At 42.4% G+C, this 23,206-nt stretch overlaps 1 protein-coding gene across 5 annotated transcripts in view; it reads left to right on the top strand.

The window, feature by feature from the left end:
• TNC (tenascin C) overlaps positions 1-14,305 on the top strand; it is a 108,294-nt gene extending 93,989 nt beyond the window's left edge. For all 5 annotated transcript variants that reach the window (XM_083161038.1, XM_083161037.1, XM_083161039.1 and 2 more), the window contains 4 exons: positions 3,858-3,954; positions 7,767-7,928; positions 10,763-10,926; positions 13,266-14,305. In XM_083161038.1, the coding sequence (XP_083017164.1) occupies positions 3,858-3,954; positions 7,767-7,928; positions 10,763-10,926; positions 13,266-13,376 (534 nt within the window). In that variant the 3' untranslated portion in view covers positions 13,377-14,305. The remainder of the gene's footprint in view (positions 1-3,857; positions 3,955-7,766; positions 7,929-10,762; positions 10,927-13,265) is intronic.
• Positions 14,306-23,206: the final 8,901 nt, after the last annotated feature.

Raw genomic sequence — 23,206 nt, forward strand, 5'->3', positions numbered from 1 at the left:
CTAAGACCTGCTGTGCCGGATCTTTTCTCTGTGTATATATATATATATATATATATATATATATATATATATATATATATATACTGTACATGTTATAGTAATCAGAGAGTTGACCTTATTCATGTCCATTCACAGCGCCGCGTTCGTGCGCAGGGGCCGTTGTTTGTGCATGTCCATTTCTGCACATGTGCATGAGCTGGTTACATGCGGCCACGGTGAACTGTTTGCTGGGTGCAGGCATCCATCCTTGCGGCCGGTGGGCGGGGGGCCGCGGGGCGGCGCGGTGTCCTATTAGCATATGGGAATGCCCAGCGTTTCATGGGCGTTCCCATGAGAATGCTTGGCATTCTCATGCTAATGGGCGGATGAAGCAGGTGCACGAAGATCTAAGGTTGCTCGCCAACCATCGAATGATGTGGGTGTTCCCCCGCAGGTTGCAAATGGATGTTTATGGGGGGCCGACGTACCACCATTCACAAGGGGAATCTGGTTAAACTGGGTAAAATGACGGTAAGCTGGGATGCGTGTGCGTGTGGGACAGAGTGTAGCGTCCGCTCTCCAGTGGGGGCGTCCTGGAAAGCGCCGGCACTGGATGAGCGGCGCTACATCTGTAGGAGCCAAGTGAGCGAAACAGTTGGTGCTCATTAGCTCCCTCTGCTGGTGCTTGGGTTCTGTTCTCACTGCAGAGAGCACTGCTGGCTGCATGGTGCTGAGTGGGTGGCCCTGTACAGTACTGAGCCTGCACTGGGGGCCCCTTAGAGATGGGGGCCCCAGAGTAATGTACCCCTGCCCCCCCTTAATCCATCTCTAGTCCCAGCAAGCTTCCCCAGCATGCTGGTACATAGAGAACCACAATTACCAGCATGCAGGGAAAGGACCAACTACTACCTGTAGTCCCACCAGTAAAACATAAGTTACAATAAAGACAGGACACACACACAATAACAGTACACACTCCACATTTACATAGTCACACATACTTACCTACGTCCCCTGTAGTCCATCAGCTCTCTTCTGTAGTATGCAGTAGAATCCATAGTACACCCTGAAAAAAAAAAAATACTTATTCCAGTGTAGATTGGTCCTCTTTTGTCCATGTAGCATTGCAGGGGTTAAAAAGAAAACAAAAAGCAGACACGCTAAGAGAATCCATGTTTACATACATGGATTCTCTTCCCCAAATGGGGGGCCTCCACATGCCGTCTATCACTTTGGGACCCACCTACCAATTAGGGATCGCCACGTAGATTTTTCCCATTAGAAGTCTATGGGTGGGGAAACTGGGGTTTGTAGTAGTCCCCCACTGTGTTGGGGGTTCCCCATACTGAGTTTTTACTCTTTCCTACACTTTTGCACAAAGAAGCACTGCATGGATTAATCCATGCATGCAGCCAAATACGAATGAATACACCATCGGAAAACACTAATCTTGCAAACACAGGAGTTTAGTAAAATACCAGATTGTATTGGAAAAAAAAATACAACCGTGTAGTTTGATATCCAACAAGTGACTCATTCTGCCTATAAAATTAGGGGCCCATTTAACAATGAGTTTCATCTATCCTTTCAGATGATACAGTACAAAGTGCTCCAGCCCAATCAGTTCCCAACGATCATTTTACAAACACATGACAGTTAAAAGCTGATTGGAAGGAGAACCATTTATCATACAAAATGAAATTTAAATAACTAAAACTTGTTGATAAATCGGCCTTTTAAGGTCTTAGGGTGAGTTGGACACTTACGGACAAGTCACATTCATCCTTAGCGCTCATGAAGTTTAAAATTATAAAATCATATTCACAATTCATTTGCTACAGGAATGGAGAGTGGGGGCTATTGGAGGGGGCTGGGGAAGAAGAAGGTGCATGATTTCAGCATAATGAGCAAAATCTGTAATTCAAGGTGATGTGCGCCCGATCTCTCCAATCCTACCATCTAGAGACGAAGGGCACCCTCATAACAAAGAGGCTCCCTACATCAATGTGGCCCCTCAGAATATATTGTTTGGTGATCATGTGTGATTCCATAATAATAATAATAATAATAATAATAATACCATATGCTATAGAAATAATTAAGTATTATAGGGCAGATGTACTATGTTTTAGACAATGATAAAATGGAGAGAAAGTGCTAGCCAGTCAGCTCCTAAATGTAATTTTTCAAACAGCCTGCAACATGACAATTAGGAGTTGATTGGTTGGTATTTTATTTCTTTCCAATTTATCACTCCCCTAAGGCTTAGTACATCTACCCCTTTTAGAGCAAAGAATGCAGTATATATATATATATATATATATATATATATATATATATATATATATATATATATATATATATATATATATATATATATATATATATATATATATATAGACTTCTGTGGGGTAATGACGCGGCACTCCAAACTTCCAATTTCTTTATTGAGACAAACAGCAACGTTTCAATGCAGGTGCATTTTCATCAGGCTCCTGCATTGAAACGTTGCTGTTTGTCTCAATAAAGAAATTGGAAATTTACAAGTTTGGAGTGCCGCGTCATTACCCCACAGAAGTCTACATTAAAAGGACGAAGGCAACCAACCAGCAGTTTATTTGGAGGTCGTGCCCGGCCAAACATACAAGTCTATATATATATATTTTTGTGCGTGAATATTTTCAGTGTGTTGCTACATTTGATTCGTTTGCTACATTTGATTCATTTGATCTGCAGTGCAACATGTCCTGATGGTAGTTTCCGAAAACATCTAGTTTCTTCCAGATCACTCAGCTTATGCTGCGTTCTCATTGCCGCCCCCTGCAAAATCCCGGGTTTTTGTTCCCGTGTTTTTGGCGGGGCACAGAGCATCTCAGCTTTACAGACCCCATTCATACTGCACCTTAGACCCGGGAAATTCCTGTGTCTGCCCCGTTCACACTGCTTCCCCTCGTATGCCTGCCATCAAGTGTGTGGAATCTAAGAGCAGCTTTGATTGGATGTTTAAAAAGTATCTTTGAGCAATGCAATGAACTTGCTTTTTTGCATTTTGTGAGAAAAACCCGGGTCTTAGCTGTTCACACTGCCATACTCCCGTGTATTACCCAGAAAAAACCCTGCAAAAAAACCTGTGTGTAATTCCCGGGGCATAACACCCAGGAATTTCACAAAGACCCTTTCACACTGAGACAGGACACGGGAACTTACTGCTTGCCCTGGCAAAAACCTGGGTTTTTGCGGCAGTGAGAACGGGGTATAAAAATGCATAGTGGTACAGACGTGTGCTCTCATGTAGCGACATCTAGATGACACTCATCCGGCCTTTCCATGGTATGTGGTCACTGGGCAGACAATGTCTAGTTCGATACCTTGAAATGGTCAACATACCCAAGGTCGATGTTGAGATTATGGTCAACATAGACACGGTCAACATGAATAAGGTCTAAATGAGTTTTCCTGAGTGCTAAGCCTGGTGAGCGCAGAGAGCAATGCAAGGGGATGCGGAACACTGTTACGGTGTCCATGTCGACATGTGGTCGTAGACACCAAAAACCTCGGAAAAACTCACGTTGACCCTATTTATGTCGACCATGCCTATGCCGACCATAAACTTGTGTCAGCCTTTTGTCAATGTAGATCTTGGGTATGTTGTCCATTTCAAGGTGTCGACCTAGTCACTGACCACCATTAGTGGTCAAGGTAGTGACTGTTGACCTAGACTTTGTCTACAATTTATACCGTAACCCCTTCCTATTCACTTTCCGTAGAGCTATTCAAAAGAATGGGAAACACAAACAAAAATGGTCACTTCCATAATAGGGTGATGTTTGTTTAATGATAGGACATGACAAACCATATATGTCACTTTTGCTCTGTAGGTGTTCCTGAGAAGAGTGGATGGGTCTGAAGATTTTAACAGAAATTGGAGAACTTACAGCAACGGATTTGGAGATCCAACTAAGGAATTCTTCTTGGGTAAGGAAGTCTGTAAAAGTAGTTTGTTGGACATAAGAACTGTAAACTCATCAGAAACATAGAACATCCTGAGTAGGTAGATATATATATATATATATATATAAATATCCACGTGTAGTGCAGCGAATCTTCAACTCAGGGCTCACCTGTGCCCATGACCGAGACAGGAAAAGCGCACGATGAGCCTATAAGAAAACAGTACTTTACTGATAATAATAAATCTCACATACACATGGGTTAAGGTCAGCAGCTATCGGCATAATATCACAAAACGAGTACACTGCAGTCACACGGACGGCCAAGATGTAGAAGCCAAGCAGTGAAGCACAGCAGCGTGCAGACGGGAGACCGGGAGCAGACAGACCGGTGGACGGCTACAGCGTCAGGAAACACCCTCAACGCGTTTCGTCATGCAAGACTGCTGGCTGTGCGACCACCCGACCTGGGCCCTCCCTCCTTGCGTGACGGGCAGCATGGTCCAGGAAGATCCTAGTGGTGGAGGGCGGGCAGCTTGTAGTGGCAGGCAGCGGGGTCCGTCTGAGCAGCAGCAGCGGTTGGGAGCTTGTGGCAGTATTTTGGCAGGATGCGTCTCCTCAATATTTTGAAATGACTGGCCGGCGTTGATTGGCTGCGAGAATGCTCTCAGCCAATCAGATGAGAAGCCGCTGATTGACTGAGAGAATTCTCTCAGCCAATCAGTGTCCGGCCAGTCATTTCAAAATATTCATCCTACTTCGCTGCCTGGCAAAATGCGGCTACAAGCTCCCAGCCACCACCGCTGCTCGGACAGACCCTGCTGCCTGCAACTATGAGCCAGACCACACTGCCAGGCCCCCGCCACCCCAGCAGCTCCCCAATAAATCGCATGCAATTTATTGCATGTAAAAATGGCACGTCAAGTGCCAGATCGCATGTGAGCCTCCTGGAGAGCTGCCGGGGGGTTCTCAAGGCCAAACTGGTCCGACTAGTCCTTAGGACAAATCAGACCAGTGTACTTACTTGGCGGTGCAATAGAAAAAGGCATATCCGGCTTGGAGCTGATGTCACACACCTTCCCCTAAAATGCTTAGGTACGCCTAGAGTTTTCCCGGACACTCCCAGCATTACTGTAGGCACGCCTAGCTTAGGAATTAGTTGCAGGATTCAATCACAGGATGGCCTTGCGCTGTGTATAGAATAATCAGCGCTGTGCAAATTCCCAGCTGTGTGATCAGGCCTGAATCAGCCCATTTTAGCACATTTATCATGATATATAGGACAGTATACAATTATTATTATTATTATTATTATATTATTATATTATTATTATTATTATTATTATTATTATTATTATTATTATTATTATTATTATTATTATTATCAGTATTAGATAATAATTTATCCTTCACCATTGGATTTTTTAGGGCAAACATTAAAACGACACACAACAGTAAAATAGTAAAGGTATTATAAATTGTGTAGCAAATCAGAAATTTTTAATGGCTAGTGGAGGAGTTTAGTAATAAAAAAAAATTAGACCTAAAATAGTGACTTTTTAGAAGAAAATCCATATGAGGTCACCATAAATGATTTCCTTGTTCTCTCTCTGAATGTAATGAAGGAAAAATTTACTATGGTACCAAAAAAAAAGTATACACACATATCTAGTAGTGACATGAATATGTGGTGGCAAAGTTTAAAGGGTCATCATTAAGTACCATTAAAGATGGCATCTACAGTAATTCGTTATTAACAGCCCACAAGTATACAGCCCGTCGAAAATCACTGGAACTAATCTGCGCCTTCGTACATCGGTGTGCTACGTCTATAATGTATTTTAGAGTACTGCACAGATGTTTTCGCTGTGGGGTTCTTGCTTTATATAACACCGAGCAGAAAAATAGCAGCATAATGTAGTATGGATTATTTTTTGCTTCCTGTTTGAAATGTTTTTTTTTTTCTTTTTTTCTCTTTTTGCACATTATCAGACGAGCAATTAACTGTAGCAACAGCAAATGATGTTAAGAGGAAAAAAAAAACAAGTCATTATTTTACTGCCATTATCGTACAGAACAGCAATAATGCCAGATTATTCCGTTAAATTGACTCATTCTGTTCAATTTATTAAATAAAGGAAAATTAAAGTCAATTTAACAGCTAAAAACAAGAATTACATGGAGTAACACACGGTAAAGAAGTCATTAGCAAAGCTCCTGGGTTATGAACAATTTTCTAAACCTGTAACTGTTTAACAGATGAAGACAAATAAATCTGCTACTGACAAATTTTTGTGCTGTATTTCATCTGCTCCAACTGATTTCTGTAAAATCTCCGGTACTTGTTTCCTAGCACGGCGCCCCCGATTTTTAGTCGTATGGCATCTTATGCATTATATAGTATATATAGTGTGGCGAGCGCAGCGAGCCACCGAGCCTAAAGCGTGGCGAGCGGCCGCGCATTAATTTACATGTATTCCGCGTCGCCTCGCGGGGCTTGCTGCGTTCGCCACGCTCCCGGCTCGGTGGCTCGCTGCGCTTGCCACACTATCTAAAATCAACTCCATGCCGACGTGGATAGTGGGGGTATGAAAAGGTCGGCGGACGCGGCCCGCCGCCCCTCGTGGGTTCGCTGCGCTCGCCAATGCTTCTGGTTGGTGTTGATAGTGGGGGTGGCGTGGGGGTGCTTTTAACATTGTAAGCACTCCTTACGGTGCTTATACAATTAATAATCTTATAGGGGGCCCATTTAACATTGAAAACATCCATTAGGGTGCTTATACAATTTTAAATCGTATACCATTGTATATGGCATACAATGGCATACAATGCGATGGTATACGATTTAAAATGGTATAACATCGGCTGCCATCGCGTAACATCCTATGGCTTATGGTATAGGATGCGATGGGCGCCGTGCTAGGAAACAAGTACCAAATCTCCAGATATTGATCATCGGCTAAAGGAAGTATGTTGATGTATCAAGCAGTGAAAAGAGTGGTGTAAACCAGCGGGGGATGGATACGGTCTCAAGGTCAAAAAGCATTAGGTTGACATGCTGAAAGGTCGACATGGGTCTCGGTCGACATGGATCTAGGTCGATATGGGTCTAGGTCGACACAAGCATTAGGTCGACATGGGCAAGGTCAACAGTCAAAATGTCGAAATGGGATTTTTCACTGTTTTTTGAGCCGACATATGCCGACAGGAGGTATTTCATGCCCTACCATCCACTAGGTGGGTGAATAAAATAGTGTGCCCGAAACATGGTGATCGCAGCGAGCTATGTGAGTTGACGCGATGCTACGTATCAGTGTCCATGTTGACCATGTAGGCACTCGGGTAAAAAAACAGGTGAAAACCCCATATCGACCTTTTGACTGTCGACCTTGCCCATGTCAACCTAATGCTTGTGTCGACCTAATGAACTGTCCACCTAGACACATGTCAACTTACACCCATGTCGACCTAAACCCATGTTGACCTTTCAGCATGCTTGCCGACCTTCTTGTTGTAGACCTAATGATCCATAACCAGCTGAGAAGTTGCCCAAAGAAACCAATCATCTACAACCTATTATTTTGTTGAATGTAGTTGACAACTGCTACCTCAAATTTAAATGGTTGCTATGGGCACTTTCTACACTGGTCCACGGCTACAATTGTTTTTACTGACGATACCTCCACCATCTACGGAAAATTGTGTGGCATTGGCCCATAGTTATTGTCTTATAAATTTTGGCATAGGGGTGTAACAATCCTGTTCCTTATTTAGTTTATACCGCTCTGTGAATTTTTACAAAAAATTGACATCATTTTTTTTTATTTTTATTTACAGGTCTAGATAACTTGAACAAAATTACTTCCCAGGGACAATACGAGTTGCGTGTGGACCTCAGAGACCGCGACGAAACTGCCTATGCTGTTTATGATACATTTAGTGTCGGGGATTCAAAAAGTCGATTCAAGCTAAAGGTTGGCGGCTACAGTGGAACCGCAGGTGTGTATTCACAGTGCCTGATGACCAAATAGGCAAAGTAGGTATCGGCGCATTGGGCCCCAAATGTTTTAGTGGCCCATTGACAATGGATGAAAATAATACCGATTCGATCTCGAAAGACAATGACAGCCAAGCTTTCTTCAATTGTTTCCGAAAGATAGAAACGAATGAAATATTACTGTATTAATGTAATGAACCTATTAGCAATTTAAAGTAAATAAACCGCAGACATCAGATTCACGTTAGACTTTCTAGATCGTAGACTGTTGGTTGGTGAAATCACAAATGCATTAGGAGATCATTTGATAGGGGCGCCCAAGATTTCGATAGCTTGGGGGCCTCAACAGGGTTGAATCTGGCAAAGGAACATTCATCTAATCAAGGTAAAAAAAAAACATAAAACTCTGCCGCTAGATAAATACAAGATCTAAAATGTGCAGAGAGATTTATATTTATATTTGGTACATCCAGGGCCGGTGCAAGGCACCGGAGCGCCCCAGGCGAGTCGGCGTGGGAGCGCCCCGGTGCCGGGGGAGGGGGGGGGTACCTGTCCTGCGGCGCTGTGTATTTAAAGCTGGCGGCGGTGGCAGAGAGGGGTCCCTGCAGTCAACGAGCGCTATCCGCCGGGCTATGCGGAAGCGCTTCTGTTGTGAAAACACTGGCCGCACGGCGCACGCTGATTGGCTGAATCTCAGCCAATCAGCGTGCGGACAGTGTTTTCACAACAGAAGCGCTTCCGCATAGCCCGGCGGATAGCACTCGTTATTTCTTATTGACTGCAGGGACCCCTCGCTGCCTCCGCCGCCAGCTTTAAATACACAGCGCCGCAGGACAGGTACCCCCGCGGCACGGGGGGCAAAATGCCGCCCTCCAGTGGCCGGCGCCCTAGGCAAATGCCTAGATTTGCCTAGTGGTGGCGCCGGCCCTGGGTACATCTCATGTCATAGCTTCATTGTAAATTTCAGTGATACAACAAAGCCACCCAGTGTTTGTTCACTATATACAAAAACTGCACACAGTAGTATTACAGTTTGTTCCCGAAACAAATTGCTAATTTACTTGCCGGTAGATGGCAAAACATAGACTTTAGAAGTGAACATAACTGCAGAGCCAACAAGATATACTGCGGGCATGGCAATGAGTGTTTGTTAGGACATTTAGTGAAATTGCTATGCCAACTACCAAAAAACCTAGGCTCCTCCCCCCACCTCCCTCCCTAACCCTGCAGCACACTGCTTCACTCGCACTGTGTAGTCCCACAGTAGGGGCAGGACGGGTGACAAGTGGGTGTAGTGCTGACAAGATGTGGAGGGCTGTAGGAATCAGGACAAGCTGCTCTGTCTTAAAGGCCCCCCTCACAGTTTTCATCTTGCCCAGTTTAGATGCAATGCATATTGAAATTTATTGGGCCCAAAGCAATTTTGTCAATTGTTTTGGAACTTTTTTATGTCTAGGGACTACTTGTACATTGATTGACATAATTGACATGAGCACATTATACAATTGACAAGTAAATTATTTTATTTATTTGTAATGTATTATATATTGTAAAAAATGTATACAGCAGGGCAGGCAACGGTGGGCCTTGGTGATACATGAAGGGGGGGGGGGGGGGGGGCAAATCTGGGAAGTACTTTGCTGAATTTCTCCTACTCCAGAGCTGGTCCAGTCCCTTACCGGGCTCTCAGACATGCCAGGGCTCAACTGCTTAATACTGGCACCCCTGTATACAGTATACATTGCTCTCATATGAAAGTAGATTTTAATGCTGCAAATAAATTGATATGTAAATCAAATAATAATAATAATAATAATAATAATAATAATGAAAATATTGGGATTATGTAACAACATTTATTTATTTATCTATTTGTTAAGTTTCTTATATAGCGCAGCATTTTCTGTTGCACTTTACAAAAGGAGACAGGTATACAACAAACTGGGTATTTACAGACAGTTAAAGGTAGGAGGGACATGTGGAATTTACAAAAATGTTGCCGATACAGTTTCTTATCTCCTTGATGATACTGTCAGGCAACAGTAATACCCCTTTCACACCAGCCTGAATTACCGGGTTGGCCCTGGGAACAACCCATGACTAGCACTGGTGTGCAAGATTCCCGAGAAAATTGACAGGGAATTCAACCCTGCTAGGTAGCAGGATTGCTCCCAAGACCTGCCCGGGAAACAGGTCGGTGTGAAAGGTACTTACCCGGCATCGCGACATGCTTCCATCAGGGCAGCGGGTTCCAAGCAGTGGTGTCTGCAGTCTGGGCAGCGGGGTCTGGGGTCCAGACCGCGGGTATCCAACAGCGGGGCTGGGTGCTTGTAGCACTATTTGCCAGGCAGCGCAGAGTAGCAGAGGAAATAAGGCATAGTGAATACTAATTGGGACCTAGAAAGATGACTCATATATCCTATATATCCCTTTTATCCTCCTCTGTTGCCACCCATTACCGGCGAAAGTGGCGTTATAAGTTTGGTGGCATATTCTTAAATTCTCATCGATAAATATGGGGAATGCCTATCAGTTAATATGGAATAGCTCTCGCTCCGATGATAAAAGGTGTTTTTCATGTTTTTTGTTCCTTTCTTTTTCCTTTTATTTTCCTGTTTCTGTTTTTTCCTTTTTTTCTGTTCCAGCTTTTTCCTTTTTTTCCCTTGTTTCCCTTTTTTTCCTGTTCCTATTTTTTCCTTTTTTTCCCCTTTTTTTTCCTGTTTGATATTGAAATATGTGAAATTTGTTAATGACGTGCCACTCTCATCGCTGTGACCGGCAAGAATGATGTTAATGTACATCCTTATCTAATCATCATGATTATCCATCATTGCAGGAGATTCAATGACCTATCACGACGGCCGGCCATTTTCCACCTACGACAAGGACAACGATTCTGCGATTACCAACTGCGCTCTCTCTTATAAAGGCGCTTTCTGGTACAAGAACTGTCACCGAGTCAATCTCATGGGCAGATATAATGATAACAGCCACAGCCAGGTGAGGTCCTAGTATTAAAGAAGATGGTGTTTGTGAATTAAAAGTAATTTAAGTATGTACAGTTAATAGACAGTTATTGACTCTTAAGTTTTCTCAGCACCTCTTTCACAGCTGAACACAAATTGATAATTAGATTATTTACACAATATCATCATCAATACACCCTATAAATACAATATCCCCAGTCTGGGATATCCAGAATAATTGTCAACAATCCTAAAGATATATAACAACACATAGATATGAAAATGTTGGTGCCAGGAGAGCTGAGGTGATATTACACTGTCCTTGTGCATTGCAGCCTGAGTCAAATGTTCATTTGCAAAGTCTCGTTCTCACCTTCTGGTATTGCGCTGCACAGCAGTTTTAGTGGTGGCAGTGGTGGTGGAAGGAGCACAAGATCCCTCTCCATTGAGAATGCCTCCACAGACAAAATGTGGTTAATGCCATCTAGAGATAGGGTTAACCAGGAGCATAGCCAGTACTTTGTGGGCCCCATAGCAACATTTTGAATGGGCCCCAGTCCCATTGCTTCTAGACAGACCCCTCTCTACTGTAGTTGTTCATTCTATGCCCCCCAAATCATTTTCTGAACCATAGTAGTGTCCTATTTAATGTTATGCCCCATAACCGTGCCATATTTCACATTATGTGACATTTTATGACTGCCAGTACACTGTACGCAATATTGTACCCCCAATTCACATTATGGCATACTGTACAGTGGCTCCAGTTCATATTTTGCCACATTACAGTGCCCAGTTCATATTATGTAATAGTATAATACCCTCCTGTTAAATATATATACCACATTACTATGAACAGACCCAGGGGAATAACGGAATAACTAGATATAGATATTAATTAATCCTTAAGGCAAACGTAAGGGCCTCTATGTTAACCCAACGGGGGGAAATGTATATAACACCTGTATCTATCACAGGGAAGGGGAGTCCCTCTTAGCTCCAGGCCCCACTCCCTGCTCTTGCTGCACCTATGGTAGCTACACTTTAGAGATTCTCCTAAGCACCATGCTCCAAACAGCTTGGTTCCGAGGTGCCAGGCCAGCAGTTATAATTGGCCTTTTGCAGATGCTACTGTATTTTTGATATCTCATGCATTATACTCCAAAAATGTAAACCACACAGAAACTGTGGTTACCACACAATTTAAGTTAAAAGGAATTTGATGCATAGATCCCTTAGATTTCACAGTCAGTTTTCAGAATTAAAATACCAGAGGCATTCTAGCATGGGGAGATAATCATAATGATGGTGTTTTGGCTGGTACATACAGGCAGTGTACACAACACATCTTGGCCATTGGAGGACCGCACAACATAGTGTTAGTAGAGGGAATTCGTGTTGAATCATTTAGTAACCTCCCACTGTCCAAGACACTGACGGTGTTAAAGAATAAATGAAAAGGGTTATTTCTGTTCAAAATAGTAAAAGTCACAATAAATGTTAACAGTTACAACTGAAAAATGTTATAGGCCCTTATTCAGACCGCTTCGCTCGGATGCAAATTCGGGCAGCGTCCCGATCTTGTGCATATACGCATAATAATTTCTACGCATTTCTGTACGAAAGGGAGTGTGCGAACTCGGCTCCAGCTAACCGGATGTCAGCTGCCCGCCCATATCCCTGCTTTTCTTTGCTCATATATACGAGTGGTCTAGACCACTCTTGCATGGGCGAGCGATTTCCACATCAATCGATGGTCGGCGACCATCGAATGATGGGGGAGGTTCCCTCAGGCATGCAAAAGGATGTTTACATAAAACATCCATTCGTATGCCAAGCAGCCAAATTCAGCGTGCGAATGGGCAGTGCACGCAATCCATTTGCTAGGTGGGTTTGGTACATTCGCTTCGGGCCGTGCACACGTCCGAGCGAAGCCATCTGAATAAGGGTCATAGTGTATAGTGATTAGCTCATGGTGTATAGTTATGGTCTATATAGTAATGTATCTCAATGACTAGGACTAGGCATATGGGGTGGTCAGAGGCAACCACACCAAGCTGGGCTTTCCACAACATTTGATGCCACTGTGTTAGAGGTGACTACTAGCGGCTCTTGGAATGTACAGAAAGGTGATCGTAAAGGGATTTGCCCACCCTCGGCTGCCTGACTTCCTGCAGCCTGGGCTCAGTGGCTTCTCTCCCCTGTCCAAAGACACCTCTGGGGGTCAGTTGCAACAGTCATCCATTTCAGCAGAGAGTAGAAATATATGGCACTATAAGTGTTACTATATGGCTTGTTAATGTTGGTTACTCATGTTTGTTGGTTGGTTACTCATGTTGGCTTTTAATTCATTCGTAATTGTAATTCTTGCAGGGAATTAACTGGTTCCACTGGAAGGGACACGAATACTCCATTCAGTATGCAGAAATGAAGATCCGACCAGTCAGCTTCCGAAATCTTGAACACAGACGAAAGAGAGCATAGGCATTTGTACATTGCCATAAAAAAACAAAAATGCAATGAAAAGGGGGTGACGACTATCTGTAGTAGCAAATTACATCTGCCAGTCCACACCCCTCCCCCCCTACCACACAATCCAACCCCCAAAAAAAGAAGTGTCTTATGGAAATACCGCAGTGTCTTAAATATGTTCTTGCGTGAAGGTGTTTTGTGGTCCAAACAGCACCAAAGACTTTCTGATGCAGCTGACTTCGCTTATATCATCCTCCTCGTTCGAGGCAGGCATAGAGAGGGTTTGAACATTGACAGGAGCAATGGAAAATAAAGAAGAAGTGTACAGTGGTAGTTTTAGATATTGTCCTATTTTCAAAAAAAAAGCTATTGTTTTAATATTTTTTGTCATAAGTAAGATTGTTTTATTTGATGGGTTGGGTGGCTTTTATATAAAAAAAATAAATTACGTTATATAAGGTATCAAAAGAAACTTTTTTTTTTACACCATCTGTTTTGTAATTTCTATTTTATTTGAAGCATCATTTTAAAAAAAAAATGTACGAGAGACCTAAAACAGTATAAAAGTCTGAAATAAATGTGATGTAAATCCCCAAAACAAGGAGACTGACCGAAAGCTAAGAATTGTACTTCACTTGCTATTGTTGCTTTTAGACAGTGATTGGTTGTGTTACATTTAAATATATAAGTCTGGTTTTGAAATATTGGTTGAATGACATATGTTTGGTTAAAATCTGCTGTCAGCCAATCACATGTAATCCTCTACATTCACCACAGGATGTTCCTTCCTGCTGTTTTTAGAGGTTTGGCGCAATTCTCTTATGCATAAAGTGGTTCACATCTGATATATGAAATATCCGTGAAATGGTATGGGGCTGTACCAAGCTTCGCAAAGCAAAACTTACTGGACCTTATTCCCCCAATAAATAATGCCATCTATAGATTGTTTTCTATTGAAGCCTGTGTACTTCTTTGTAGACGGTTCCCACAAATGCAGGCCATCAGCTACCGAAGGACTCCCTCGCCATATATTGAGATGCTCTCTGCTTGCAAGCGACAGTTGTGATGAGGAGAGATGTTCCTTGAATAATTAGTGATGGATACAACATTAATATGCATGCAATAAGGGTGGGGTTTATTGCATTGGAACTATGCTGCTCCAATGTTGATGCTCAAAGCAATAATGGCAGCTTAGGACAGGCATGGACTGGTGCCTTGAATCAACCCTAACATGTGGCATTGGGGTGGGGCAGGGGTGGCGCTAGGTCTCACAGGAGGCGAGAGACGAGTCAGGGGGACCTGGCTTTGCAGTACACCAACATCTATCTATATACTGTCTGCAGGTGGAAGATAGGGCGGGCAAACAGGAGGCCCAGCAGATAGCTGGTAGGATGCAGTGCCTGTAGCTCCTTCCTCCATCTCTGTGTGGCCCATTCAGCCATTAGCCACCCTGGCATTTGCCAGACGTGCTAGATGGTCAGTCCAGGCATCACTGTGGGTATATAACCTTAATATCTAATTAATAAGTATGCTAGCAAAAGTAATAGTCTCCATGAGAATTAAATGACACTGCAACTCATTCTTACAGGAGCTATTACCTGTACAATGAAAATATTTTAATGAATGCCCTTTCATAACTGGCATCAAAGAAATCTTAATCTCATTATTGATTTCTAATGCTAGTAAGACTATGTAAGCAGGGGTGGCTCGTGGTTTGATGTAAGGTGCCTTTGGGGAACTGCCTGCTCAATTCACTCCCCGTCTGCAATTATATGTCACTCAAAACACAAAGATATCGACAATTATTTAACAAATACAACATTACGGTAATAATGATTTGACTTCTTGATTTGATTAGGTAAAGAAGGTCATATTATTAAGAATGTATGAAAGTTAGTTTTGAATGTAACTTCTTCTACATTGCCAGGGCTTGTATTAAATGTGATCTCTACAAGCAAAACAGACTAAAACAGATATAAAGAAAAAGCAACTGGAAAGCAAAGGAAGTGCGCTGTCATTCGCTTTAATCCGTATCACTTAGCCTGCCGATTTGTATTCTTCCTCTAGTTGCAAAAAACTCCATTACTCGATGAGTAAAAGATTCATATGTGTAGAACCGCGATCAACCTAATCAGTCATGTTATTTAATTAACTCATTTTTGGGGTAATAAAACGGTAATTAAAAGTGTGACATCCTTCCAAACCCTTACAGCAACATTAATTATTTGGGATCTATATTCTGCTGCAATTTCTCGCCTTAATACTTTAATTAGTGGCTCTTTGACAGTATGTACAAAATATATTTACAGTATAATTAAGGGGCAGAAAATTCTTATCTACTTATCTATTTTTTCATACAAGAGAACCGAATGGTTTTTATATATATATCTATATATATATATCTATCTATATATATAGATAGATATATATATATATATATATATATATATATATATATATATCTATATATATATAGATAGATATATATATATATAGATATAGATATATATATATATATATCTATATATATATATTAACATTGTTTTTGTTATATGCTGGCTAGTGAATAACCTGGAGTCCTTTATTCAAAAGTATCTTACTAAAGCTAATTAAGCTTTTATTTCATGCTGATAATAATTTACAGTTATTTGATTTTTATTTACCAGCACACCGCTAATATATTGGTTGTCGTGCGGATTCTAATTATGGGAAAATGAATGAAACTAGCTGAGAATCCTGTGTTTATGTGTTATATGTACAGTATTTGAGGTTTTTAGCCAAACTAAACAAAATAATTAACATTAAGGGCTATTTCACACGCTCCGGCTCCTGCCGGGCAGGAAAAACCCTGCACGGCTAAAAGCCGTGCCGCACACCATAGTTAATAATGGACACAATTGTGTCCATTCACACGGGACGGCCACGGGACGGCCATCCGGTTGCAGCCGGATCCCACCACTGGAAGGAACGGTTGCCGGGCTGTGGCCATCCCCACTATTCTAAACTCCAGAGTGCGGCACGGCTTCTTGGCCTTGTGGGATTTTGCCGCCCGGCAAGAGCCAGGGCGTGTGAAATAGCCCTAAGGACTTCTGTCATCCATTTAGAAAAATATGAAAGGAGTCATATAGTTTAATAGGTATCCGCAGCAGGATTGCGTGAATTTTTTTTTTTATTATTATTATTATTATTTGAGTACTTTTATTCTAAATTGGTGAACTAATGTATTGGTGTATTTTATACCACTGTCTGCGAGCTTTGACAAGACATAATATAATACCAGTTTGTAAGTGTCCAATGCTGAACTCTTTCCAGGCCTGAGAACATACAGTACTCTGCATCAGTGGCGTAGCTAAATATGTGGGCCACTGGCTGAACTGAAAGGTGACCCAGGCAGCAGTGAGCACTGAGCTGGTCCCATCCTGTACATATCTAATGACTGAGCGGGGATCAAGTGCAGTGCATATTGAACGAGCGGGTCCCCCGCCTTGTGCATATGTAATGAGCGGGTCCCACTCATTACATATGCACAAGGCGGGGTCCCGCTCATTAATATGCACTGCACTGGGTCCAGGCTCATTAGGTAGGCAGAGAACAGGGCCAGCTCAGCGCTCAGTGCTGCCTGGGTCACCTGACAGCTCAGCCAGCGGCGCTCGTAGTCCATCACCTTGCCTCTTTGGGGTGGTAGGGGCGCCAGAATTTTTTTCGGCAGGGGGGGAGAAAAATATATAGCTATGCCACTGCTCTGCATTGCTGCAAAATTGTTTTGTCCAAGCTACCAAGTGCCATCCAGATTGTGCCAGATGACATACGTACAAAAGGACTCACGAACTACTTTGAAAAAATGTCCCTTTGCATTATGTTCCATGACCTATATTGAATGACAATAAAAAAGGACTCAAACAGTTTGTTGTAACTTAAGCGTATATTGTGTCCTTTGTTCTGAATAAAACACAGAATCAAATTTGGGAGAAGAAAGGGGCCAGGTAATAAATGCATAACAATGGCATTGTTTCCCATAGCAACTGATCCTAATTCGACCTTGGTTTCGAAGGGTAACACCCCCAATTTTTTAAACCTGCATTAAACATTTCTATCCTAAATGTTAGTTGCAATGATATACAGATGTAGCACCTGTCAATGTTGCAAGTGCTGGTGATTCTATTGTCAACCGCCAGGACCCGCCAACAGACGGAAGGGGGTGAATGTGCACGAGACGCTCGTGCGCCCTGTTCTGTCTGAGCCCTCTGTCACCTCCCACTCCACCCGGGAGTCCAATCTGCGCATGCGCAGAGTGACGGCGACGGCGGGGGGCATGCCGGGAGGGATTCGTGACAGATCCCTCACAGTAGCACTGCGGTAAGAAGCACATAGGCTTCAACAGGTAATCGCCAGCTTTAGCACTGCCACTGCGGAGGGGCCATAGAGCATACAGAAATGCTGTAAAAACCCGATAACGGGGTTTTTACTGCACTTTTGCTTTAGAGAATCTCCCCCTACATCCCTGAGATAGACGTTGGTTTCAATACACTTAGCAGTCTAGTGGCCCCTGAACCTTTAAACTGCTGTGACATACTGCAAACCTCTACATTTCAAATAATACCCACCCACCCCCCCCCCCACTGAGACTGTCCACAGACCCCGAACCCTTCAACAAGCAGACAAACAACTCATTACCATAATTCCATGAAAAGCATAAATATCCCCACCCCCTCCCCTCAGTGGAGCTCAGAAAAAAAGCCAAAATTGTTACACCCCCAGATAGCACTCACTCCTGTCCCTTTCTCAGATGTCACAATAGGTATAGATGGGTGCACACCTTTGGCATTGCTGGATACTCTGCTCTGTGAGCTGGAAAAGGCTGTTTGTGCGGGCCAAAGGCGGGGGAAGGGGTGACTATGGGCAGGGCCACATCCTAAAAAAGAAAAATCACTGGTTAACAGGTGGCCTAAAGGTGCCCATACACTAGTAAGATTTATCTTCAGATCTGGCTGGTTGAAACAAAAACATGGTTATGGATGAGTGACAGTTTTTGGCAGTTTTCCAGCATTTCCAAGCAAATGGTCAACTGTCATTTGCTCTCATCCATAACCATGTTTTTGTTCCAACCGGCCAGATCTGAAGATAAATCTGCATGTGCATGGCCACCTTAACAGTATAGGTCTCTGTTCAATCCAACCCTGATCACATTAAACTTTAAATTAAAGTGCTACAAAGATCAATTGAGCAATCTGATGGGTAATTATGTGATCTCCATCCCCTGGAGATTGACCAGTTATATTTCAGAGAATTAAATGATTTATTGAATTAATATAATGTCAATAAGGAAGACTTTATGTCTGTTAGGTAATTAGTTTGGGAAATAGTACTTGCTATCATTAACATTTTCTAATTATAACCTAATAATTTACAAAACTCATTCTAAAATGTACAGATTTTTTTTTTTTTTTGCTTTATAGTGCTCTCCTTATCCATAGCATTATACTGGGAGCATATTATAAACCAATCATCCTGGGATTGCATAACAAAAATTTTTGATATTGTAGTAATAATAATAATAAATATACAGTATAAACAGTGTAATGTGGGCTAGGTGACATGAGGGAGATTGCAAGACTAATGAGGGAGAGAGGGACATTGCTGCTATGTCAGGGAGTCTCCTGTAGAATGCAGGAGAGGAGGTAACTATGATGTAACAGTGTAATGTGGGCTAGGTGACATGAGGGAGATTGCTAGACTAATGAGGGAGAGAGGGAGATTGCTGCTTTACCAGGGAGTCTCCTGCAGAATGCAGGAGGGGAGGTAACTATGATGTAACAGTGTAATGTGGGCTAGGTGACATGAGGGAGATTGCTAGACTAATGAGGGAGAGAGGGATATTGCTGCTATATCAGGGAGTCTCCTGCAGAATGCAGGAGGGGAGGCAACTATGATGTAACAGTGTAATGTGGGCTAGGTGACATGAGGGAGATTGCTAGACTAGTGAGGGAGAGAGGGAGATTGCTGCTTTACCAGTCTCCTGCAGAATGCAGGAGGGGAGGTAACTATGATGTAACAGTGTATTGTGGACTAGGTGACATGAGGGAGATTGCTAGACTCATGAGGGAGAAGGAGATTGCTGCTATTTCAGGGAGTCTCCTGCAGAATGCAGGAGGGCAGGCAGCTATTGGGAAAATGTTTCTGTACAATCACAAGAATAATGTCAGAAATATTATTTTGCAGAAAGAGTGCATACTTGGAAACATTTTACAGCAAACATAAACAACTATAAAACACTACAGCCATATTTAAATACACTAAGGGGGTTATTCTAGTTCACTCGCAAAGGCACAATCACTCTCTAATGGACAAAATCATATGCATTGCAGGTGGGGCTAATGTAACATGTGCAGAGAGTGACTGTGCCTTTGTGAGTGAACCAGAATAACCCCCTTGATGTAAACACATTCTATACAAAGAATACATCACTGGGCAGAATTAACGTTAATGGATAGACTAGACAGATCAACGTGTCCTATCTGTCAGACTGGCACACACGTCCTGTGCTTTTGTTTTACCATTAATGATGCTGTGAATGTTTCCTGTCTACATACTGCGGCTACACAGCGAATGAACGGCCCCAGCAGTTATCATGAGAAGTGAAATTTCCTCCCTATTAAATCGTCTCCAGAAAAGTAAAGCACCGAAGATCTTCCGGCAAAATATAAGTTAATTGCACTGATAATTGGTGATATTAATAATACACAACTATAACTGCAGGGTGATATATGAAGGGAGTAGACGGGAGCTGATTTTTATGAGGATGATCTGTTTGATGGAAGGTTACCTGGGGACAAGGTACTCCCACACACGATTGTGAAAGGAACTGGCAATATTAGGGCAGTGTGAATCGTGTGTGGTGAGAATTAAGGAAGAACGATGAGCTATTATTTACACTTCAGGAGGTCTGGATCTCAGCGGGCAATTCTGTTTTCCCTCTCGGAAAAAGATAACATGATGGATAAAATGTGTGATAAAGGATGAGACAGGAATGGATTTTGAGTTTTGTTTTTCTTCTTTTTTTTTTAATCTGAGGTAGAAAACTTGATAAAATGTGTAAAGAGAAGCAGAAGATCAGATACTGTAAAACACTGCAGTCCAATGACTCCCTGTGTGAGAGAATACACATCACTTCAGCTACCGGAGAAGCACAATTACTTTACACACTGCAGGAAAAACAGTAAATAATGCACAATCTCACGTAATAGTCATTAAAGCCACGTTGCGTCTTCTGTCAGGATTCTGTCCTGGCTGTTGCCAGGCAACAGTTATAGCCACCTCTGGCAGGTCTGTGTAACTGCAGCTTTGCGTCTGTGTGTTTGCACAAACCTGTGGTATAATTAGCCCATTAGCATGGGTTTGGCTTCTCATCTGGAGTAAATCTGTGTTTCAGGAGGCTTGTGTTTTTCCAGCCATCCTGACTAGTCCGTGTTCCCTGTATCTTCCTGGTCTGCCTCTGTTCCAGTGCTGGTCATAGCGCACAGTTGTGGTGTGAGCCCTTGATACTCAGGGGCAGATTTATTAAGCTCAGTGAAGTGATAATGTGGCTGGTATCACCGGCCAATCAGCTCCTACCTGTGAAGTTACAGGCTTGGTTTGAAAAATAAAGAGGAAAAAAACAGTGGGCGCCTTCCGTACACTAAAACAATTTATTAAACAATTGACACACAGAAAACAACAAAATAAATATATATACACATAAAACAATAATCTGCATGCATGCAATTCCTCACTAAAAAGTTAAAAAGCCATTGCAATGTATTTGCTTTGTGGTGTAACCAATAGTTACCAGTTCCTGGTTAGATGGATAAATCCCTAGATGTGGACAGATGTTGCGGACACTTGCAATAGTGATATGGGCAAATTTATTTGTAAATCCTTCCAGATGAGGTTAGGTATTTCAGGACAAGTGTTCAGCGATAAGGATGGCAAACAGATGTAAATTCCTTATTTCTACTCGGCGCTTTCTCCTCAGCGCTGTCTCTTTCACTCGTGCAAGAAACACAGAATTGCCTGGTGTGTAGGCTCAGCCAACTCCCTTGTGCTGTTCCAGACTCTGTTCTGACCAACAGCCCAATTGTGCGCTGGATTGCCCAATGCTCCAATCAGTCAGGAGCCGCCCAACACTTGAATGTGTTACCGTCTGCAGCGCAGACCTTAATGACAGGCAACGGCTGCTGGATTATACTCACAGCCGATTGCCTCAAATTCGGGTTCCACCAGTTATAACACCACATAAGCACAGAAGGGAATCTTTACTTAGTTACATTTATTAAGAGATGTGCTCTTCAGTTCTTTAAGAATCCAAAACCACCTGGATTTTGTGGATCGTAACCGATGGGGTTATGCAGATCAGATTGCTGGCCTGAGAATTCATAGCCTGGACAATTATTTATCGACTGTCCATGTGTACAGATCATAGCGCGCATGTGTGAGGCCATCCGGCGATAAAATTCAGTGTATTTTCTAATCACAATTGGTTTGAAAGATGATTGACAGGAAGCCGGCACTTGGTGATGGTAGCCGGACGTTTTCTGGGAATGTCAGGAAAGGGCAGGCATACCCGGGCATTTTCAGGGAACGCATGTAATGTCAGGCACGATTCTATCGCACTGGCTGAGTTAGTCCAGGGTTACATACACTGGTAAAATCATCCGATGGTGAGTGAGCTGTGAATGGATTGGTAGTTGATCGGTGATCTGTGGGAATTTCGCAGGCCTTTTGCAACCTTTGCAACCTTGCACAGGGGCTATTTGACTCTGGGACCCAGTTCGCGTCTTCTTGCTGTTTGGAATTCAGATTTTTAATCCGAAGTTCCGGATTGCAAACATTACATCATTTTTCAGAAAACCAAAACTCAAGATTTTAAATACAAATTCCTGAGGGTGGTTTGGCAAAACCAAAAGCAAACCCATAGCACAAAGGTGAGTCTGGATCTCAGTAGCATAATTGTGGAAGGGTCATAGCTACTTAAATTTGCACAGACTACAAAAACCTTACAATGGTTTGGGAATGGAATATGGATTTGCGAGTGGATCACGGAGCGGGTTTTCTTTCTGTCTGGGTGGTGGCTATCTACTCGCAGTCATCTGCAGTTTTGCAGGTCTGAAAGTGAGACCTGGGGGGGGGGGTTGATTTATGAAGAGTCGATTGTAAAATACATCTTTTTGGTTTGTGTTTCTGCCCGAAATTTAAAATTGCAATGTTTTTTGGTAGCAAAACATGGCTAGTAGAAGCATTGCCCTATTAAATATGAAGCACAATGGTGAAAAGGTTTTTAAACCCAACTTCTGTGACATAGCCTACTCTCCCGATCTATCTCCAAAGCTGGGTGTCGAGCTCATTTATGGTATATCATACAAATTGCTTTGCAGCACCAGATAATCCTGTTACATGAAAACATAAAAAAGGATTTATTTACATACTATACTATTATGTGTTTATAAAACGACATATTTAAGTAATAAAATGAAATTGCGCAATAATAACTGCCATGTGTAGTGCATTCCAGTCCTCAGATTTATGCTGTAACAATCATGAGGAGTAAAAACAAGATTGATCAAAAATGACACAACTATATGCAAAATGTGAAGAAGAATAGTATTTTATAATCTAGTGATCTCATAATAAAACCATTGTCGTTATAAAGAAAAATGCTTAGCTGTTTAATACAATTACATCGCCTCTAGATTGCAAATTCTTTGCAGAACATTTGTATGAGTAGCAGAATTGTTTGCACCTATTAGTGCACAAATATTACCATACTGCAGCGGGTCTCAAACTGTGAGTCCTGACCCCAAAGTGGG

Source organism: Crinia signifera, chromosome 9, assembly GCF_055691185.1.
Source record: "Crinia signifera chromosome 9, ASM5569118v1, whole genome shotgun sequence".
Taxonomy (NCBI): domain Eukaryota; kingdom Metazoa; phylum Chordata; class Amphibia; order Anura; family Myobatrachidae; genus Crinia; species Crinia signifera.